Raw genomic sequence first — 7,161 nt, forward strand, 5'->3', positions numbered from 1 at the left:
CTCTAATCTCTTCTTCTGGCATTTCTTGCCTCTGAAACTTCTCACTGTGCTCCTCTATTCTGATTTGAAGGGCATCCAAGGACGGGGTAACTTGAGCTTCACTTATTCCCTGCTGGCCCTGTGATTCTTGACAAGGTGACCGTGCTGTTTCAGACCTCTTCAGTAAGTCAATCAGCTCTGCTACATCTTGTTGAAGAAGAGTGAATAGATTTTGATCTACAGCATGTCCCACACATAACTGACATCCTGGAATAAAAGTAGAAAGAAAGAACAGTTACAGCTTTCCAGGCATAAGATAACTATGAGTCGTTGAGTAGGAAGGAAAGGACAGAGGAAAAAAAACCAAGGAGGGAGGAAAGGGGTCTGAAGAAAGAAACGAAGAAAACAAGAAAAGGAGAACTAGGAAAGGAAGAAGGTAAGAAAGGAAGGGAAGGATGGGAGGAACGGATGCAGGAAGAAAGGAAATTAAGAGGGAAATACAAAATAACAAGGAAGGACCATTTGAAGAAGCAATGAAGAAAAGAAGGAAAGGACAGAGGAGCAGAGGAAGAAGAAAGAATTAATGGCAGAAAATGAGAGGAAAATAGGTCAATTTCGATATTTTAAAATTCAGCCAAAACAATAGACCTCATTGCAAGGCTCTGGGGAATAAAATAAAGTGTTTGTGGGGTTTATTCTAGAGAGCCTCGTGCTGAGGTCTATTGTTTACAGCTGAATTTTAAAATATTGAACGTCGCCTACTATCAGCAAGGGAAAAAACTAGGAAAAGAAGAAGGTAAAAACAAACAGGGAATGAAAGAGAGAGGGAAGGAAAGGGGAGCTGGAGGAAGGTGGGTATAAGGGGGGAAAGAACAAAGGAAGGAGGTAATCAAGGAAGGTGGGTATGAGCTAATCTAGGCATTTGACTTGTGAATAAAATCCTGTCAAAATATAGGTATTGATTAAACAATCCATCCAGTAGTACCTTTAGTTTCCCATTCATTTAGCTGATCTAAGGCAGTCCTCTCTGTACCATCAGTCAGCCCAAGGCTTCTAATCAATGACTTCAGCTTTGCAAAACAGTAGCTGAAGAAGACTTCAGACCACTCATTAAAATTACAGTGGCCCCACTTGTTCCTGACATTTTCCCTCACATCGTTTGCTGCACACTGAATGGACAAAAAAAGATTCGGAGAGGAGAATATGGGTGCAGGGTTGTCAAATCCCAGCAAGCGAAGAATGGCACTGATGTCAAGAGACCCATCAAAGCCTGAAAACCTGGTAAGGTATTCAGGCAGGTACAGTTTGGCCAGATCTACTGCACTGTGGATGCCGTAGTCATAAAGGATCTTGTTTCTGGCATGCAGGAGCAGATTGTTATTGATGTTCTGAAATTTCAAGTGTTTGAGCATAGGATCAGTAGCAACGTCACCGTAAGTAAGTGCCTGCAGGCTGCTGGGGATGGCTAGGCCTCTACAGTGCATGTCAAGGCTTGTATAGCGTTTGACCATTCCTTGTTGGACAAAACGACATAAAACAGGAACTGCCACCTTGTTCATGGCCAATCCAAATACCAACCACCTCTTTTCTTCATCAGAGACCATCATCTTTGCTTTCAAATCCATGCACAATTTGGTGGTCCTAAATGATTGTTTGTGCCAGAGAGTGAAGACGTTGTCTCTTCATGGTCTGTGAGAATGGAATTAAGAAATGACAAGAAATGGTTAATAATACAATTAATAAACTTGTACTCTAATGTGGTCTGCTTGCCTTGACAAAAAGGCTTTTCACGTACCGTGGTGGGGGAAGGGAGGGAGAGAGAAAGTGGGAGTTGTTGTTGTAACTTGTAACTTGTTGTCTTTCTGATTTTTATTTTATTGAAAACTAAGGAGAGTCAATACGATAAAGCACCTGTTGGATCAAAGCCCTCCCATGTATGTTGTAAATGCTTTCGTCTTTTGCAAATTATCCTACTGTTCGACAGTATGGAGTAACACCAGTAAAGAGAATATTAAAAAACTTCAGCTAGTACAGAACTATGCCTGCAGGATCATAACTGGCTTAAAAAAGTACAATCATATTTTAAAAACCCTGAAGTCTCTTAAATGGCTTCATGTAAAAGAAAAACTGCTCTTTAACGACTTAGTTATGGTTTAGAAATGCACGAACAACTTGACTCCTGACTATCTTAGTGAGCAATTTCAATACCATTCAGAAATTCACCAAAGAGACACCAGGCAAAAGAGCGATCTTACCTTGCCCAAGTGCACACTTGCTACTGGGCAAAGGGCTTTTGCCTTCTGTGGGGCAAAAATTTTTAATTCTTTACAAGATGTACCTAAGGTGGTCAGAGACACGGAAAGTCTTAGTGGTTTCAAAAAGAGAATTTTTAAGAGTATTTTTAATTACAGACCATAAAATCTTATTTTATTATTAAAATGTAAGCTGTTTTCATGATCTATATTTTTATCTGTAAATAGTTTTATTTTAATTTGTAACTTAATATTTCAATATTCATGTAGGGCAGAAGAGCCCCCAAGGGGGAGCTATGCAATTAAGTATGCATGCATGCATGCATGTGTGCATGCATGTATGTATGTATGTATGTATGTATGTATGTACTATGTAAATTTCATCTGAGATACATCAAGCAAGTGCAATGACTACAACTTAAGAGCTAGGCTACTTATACAAAGGATAAACTTTGATCTTAGTTTATATTAATATAACATTTACAGTAATTAAATCAAAAAAGTCTTCAAACTTTTACAGTGTGATGGTTTAAATTAAGTCGTGGTAAAACAACTAAAAAGGGGATTGTGGACAAATTAAAGTATGTGGGAGAAACAATCAGAAAAATAGTGAGATAACACACAGAGAATCCTCTACTTTCTCTTCAAGAATACCTCTTAATAGTTTTGATAATTTTTTCCAGAAATTAATTTAGGTTTGTTTTGAATTTGTATTCTACCCTTGGTTGTTCGATTGTGGTTTTTCTTCGTTGTCGGTCAGATAAGGGGAGGGAAGGGTCTTAAGGGGAACTGGAACTGATTATGAGAATTTCAAAGTAAAACTACACAGTCAATATGATTATAAAATATTTAATCTAGGTAATTTCTTGTTTCTTAAATAAACCCATGAACTGACTCAACAGTCTATTCCTCATCTAAAAGGGATGGGGGTGGGGATGGGGGTGGGGGTGGGGGTGGGGTGGGTGTGGGTTTGCTGGTGGGTGGGTTAGGGATGGTTCCTCAAATGTTACACTTAATAATCTATTAGCTTATATACGGCAAACTTGTTTTAATAATATCATTGGTAAATTTTCAAATGGGCTTATAAAGTAATATAATTATATAACTAAAAGAAAGAAAGAAAGAAAGAATGAAAGGAATAACATATATATAATATCTTACAAAGCTGAAATATATAAAGTTTCCTCGTGTGTCTCTGTATTCGTTTACATGACACCAGCAAAAACTCTCATAATGTTATGGGTCATACAGCTGGTGCGACTGTTTACCCCAGCAACATTATACCAGATCGAGATTTTAGTTCTAGTATAAAGAAAATGATCATTTGCTTTGTCATTAATGTGTTGAATAATGAAACAATTATCCCGCTCAGTTTTGCAGAATATTGCCTGATTTCAGCCAACTCGGCCTATGGCCTCGTCAGCTAAGTATCAGGTGATATTCTGCCCGATTTTGTAGGATAATTGTGAACTATTTCATGCACCATTAAGCCATAACCATGACCAAACTGATACCGATTCAGTTAAAAGTAATGTAAACCTACCCTGCAGAATTCTCTCAGATTACCATTAAAGTGCCACTAACCCAAAAAATGTTTTTTCCTTTAATAAACTCTACCAGTTTCCCTGATTACTTCAGCGAAAAAATTATCTCGATTGCTAAAATCCCTGCGTTTCTACAAGCGTTTAAACATGTAATTTCTATGTTCACGACCGCGCAAAGTGGGATCTGGGTCGGGCTACTAGTGACGTCACTTCGGGAACCGGGCTAAAACACTTAAGAGACTTTTGACTGAGCTTCGAGGGCAGTCAAAACATTTTCGGGTTATTTGTGATTCATATTTTATCAAAACTGGACAAGAACTTTAAGTGAAAGAACTGTATCATCTAGCATTACAATTCGGAGTCTAGCTACGATTTGGACGGCTGTGAAGTACATATTTTTTTCCATTTCGAAGTGCGGGTCGCCAGTCGAGATCGCCGCGTTGTATAATTATATTTAGGCCGGGTCGACAATTTGCCAGTCCATTTGGGTTATAAAGGTACAAACAATGACTGAAGAGTTAGTTTACAGCTCTTAAAGAGTCATAAAGATGTCAATGAACACGAAGAGTTGGTAATTTGACTTAACGGAACGTGCAAACTTCGGAGAGACAAAACACTTTTACATTCAAATATTAATTTCCCCCGAAATACAAGTTAAAATGCGATGTAGTCGTACTCCACTCCTGCCTACTTCTCCAGATCAATGATTGAAAATAGTTTTAACATAAGAGATAAGCAGAGATGTCGGCAAACAATATTCGAAGGTGAGGTAACTTTTCGCTTCGTTATTGTCGACCGACCGTAGTATGTGCACATTGAATTACTGTGTACGAACACAAGCTACGCAAATTTGCATATTCCGTACTAGTGAAATCATCGAAAATCCTTCAACAAGATCTTGAAAAGAGGTTCAGTATACTTTCAGTTAAATGAATACATTTCTACTTCACTGTTATTTTGAATGAAATGTCCATTTTACGCACGCTAATAACCTGGGAGTCCTCGACTTATTAGTTTGCGTTTCGGTTGACTGAAAAGCGCATTCTTCTTTCAGCACAGCAATCTCCGTCGGTAGCTATAGGGTCGAATCTTCATCGTTTGTTTCACTTTCCTCATATATTTATAAATGCTTGATCCATTCTAAGTTTGTAATTTAGATGTATTTCGTTCCTCGAAGACGAAACTCTAAGAGCAAAACAATTTTGTATTCGGAATGGCCATTGAGAAACACGGCCAGATTACAGGCGACCTCCGGCGTGCGTGTGATTTTATTAAAATCCACAAATACATAGCTAGTTCACCAGTTCGAAGCCTCAACAATCTTCTTCGCGTCGTTGTAGAACGTAGGTTTAGTTTAGTATTCGTTTAGACAAGTCAAGTCTCTATTTCAAAACGCGATGCGTTTAATTTACCGTGTAATTTCGTCACCTATAGTTTCGTTTGGGACTCGCGTCGGAGGATCGTTTGCGCTCAAAATAGTCAGATGGCTCCCAGCTTATCCCAAATTCGTGTCTTATGCGGTACCTTGACAATTTCACGCTTTCCACTAGAGATAGAGAAGAATATACAGGCCATGAAAATCTCTAGGTTTTTACAGTAGCGGCGAACCCGAGATCGAAGAAGTTCTCAATGGCTCCCCGGCTTTAGCTTCGCACAGATCAGCCCACTTCTTTGGTCTTTTTCTCGTTTCTGGCAGAGTTTCATCGAGATAGAGGTATTGAACGAAGAGGAATACTCTATTCTACGCATCCTGTATTGCTACAGCCTCCAACAACATATCTTCCTCGCATTCTGCAACGATTTTGACACACACTATCGCATGTTCGCATACATTCTTCTCAGGGACAAAATATTGTTATTCCCGAAGTGACGTCAAAGGCCAATTCGTCCCATTCTCCACTGTTCTTCGGTCGTGAACATGGAAAAGGGCAAATTTGCAACCTTTAAACATTCATAGAAAATTAACGAAAATAGCTACAAAGATAATTTTTTCGCAGTGGTGATCAGGAGAAAGAGGAAATTTATATCAGCGAAAAAAAATTGGGGGGGTTAGTTACTTAACAATTCCATCATTAGCCTGGGAAACTAACAGTGGACCTGGATGAGCACCAAAAGTTCTTCAATTTCTTTCTTTTCTCCAAGCTCCAACCAAAGAATAATCTTACGCTAGTATGTTTCATTTTCAATCTGACTCATATCCCAGCGAGTTTTGTAACTTGATCCCAGCTGAGACATGTAGACATATGGAGGGGATCCGAGAGCAGAGTTTCATACTGATGGAAAGACGAGATAAGGACAAGAAAATTATAAAGATTCATTCGAAAAATAAATTATTAATTATTTCAGCACTGAATCGCGTAATCATGGAATACTGAAAGCGAAAGGTCACTGTAAAAGCGCGAAAACGATAGCACACTAGCAACTAAAGACGGAAACGAAAGCGGAAGCTAAGCATCATACCATTGTTTGGAACAATCGCATAAAAATATCTTTTTTGGCAAAAATATTCACTATGAAGCCTACATCTTAAGACGAGATAAAGTTAAACTTCAAATGTTGAATCATGATCTAGTAATCAGACACCACCTAGAAGGGTTATTGCTGGGTACGCTTGCGTTTTTTGACGGCTGAATAACACGCACCTTTACAGGAGTAACGATGGCTGCTGGAGTCGACTAATCACATGTTGAAGATGTTTAGCTTTCACAGTCCTTTTGAGCAAAATATCATGAAACGCCGCTCCCTTCAGCAAACCAAACACGAGTGATGTCATTTTCGATAAATCTTTAATGTCCCGGAAATAACGAGTAGGACTGGTACTGAATTTGCATTCATTGTTCCGTCTCAACTTCCGTAAATAAACCGGAAGTGAGGTAATAGTTTAATATAAAAAAAGTGTATTGAAAAGCCCAAGAAATATTTCCCTTTTTTGCAAACGTGATACTTCCATCCCTTCATAAAGCAGGAACTGAAAATAGGAAACGCCAGCACGTAATCTTCTGAGCTCTTTTTAGAACATAGACTAGGAAACTCCCAAGCAAGGTCGTGAAGAGTACAAAAACCCATTAGGAACATTCACTCGCTGTTCAAACCTACCAATTCGTACTACCTCCCCATCCCCCCTTTAACCCTGACTACCCACCCAAGTCTGAGAGTTTTGTCGTTGCTCTCAAGAGGTATCGCTCGAAACGTCAACACTCAAGATTCATCTTCAATCAAATTAAACGCCTACAGTTGTCTTTTTGAAATTTGAAGTGGTCTCGTTAGATAACAGACATCTCTCTTGACCCGCGAAGAAAACTTGTGAATTCCTTTTCTCTTATCTTTCATTTATTGGAATCGTTAGAAGATCTTTGACCTAAAGTGCTCATCATCAGAGCCCATCA

General features: G+C 38.8%; 1 protein-coding gene across 2 annotated transcripts in view; it reads right to left on the reverse strand.

Annotated features, from left to right (window-relative positions):
* Positions 1-7,157, reverse strand: part of LOC145487109 (NLR family CARD domain-containing protein 4-like) — a 13,057-nt gene extending 5,900 nt beyond the window's left edge. The window contains exons 1-3 of one of the 2 annotated variants that reach the window (XM_081465830.1): positions 6,418-7,157; positions 965-1,668; positions 1-246 (exon numbers count right to left, since the gene is read on the reverse strand). The exon at positions 1-246 is cut by the window's left edge and continues 189 nt beyond it. In XM_081465830.1, the coding sequence (XP_081321956.1) occupies positions 1-246; positions 965-1,604 (886 nt within the window). In that variant the 5' untranslated portion in view covers positions 1,605-1,668; positions 6,418-7,157. Of the gene's footprint in view, positions 247-964; positions 1,669-2,234; positions 2,308-6,417 lie in introns of those variants that run through there. The other variant, XM_081465838.1, reaches the window with a different exon arrangement.
* Positions 7,158-7,161: the final 4 nt, after the last annotated feature.

This window comes from Orbicella franksi, chromosome 1 (assembly GCF_964199315.1).
Source record: "Orbicella franksi chromosome 1, jaOrbFran1.1, whole genome shotgun sequence".
Lineage (NCBI taxonomy): Eukaryota > Metazoa > Cnidaria > Anthozoa > Scleractinia > Merulinidae > Orbicella > Orbicella franksi.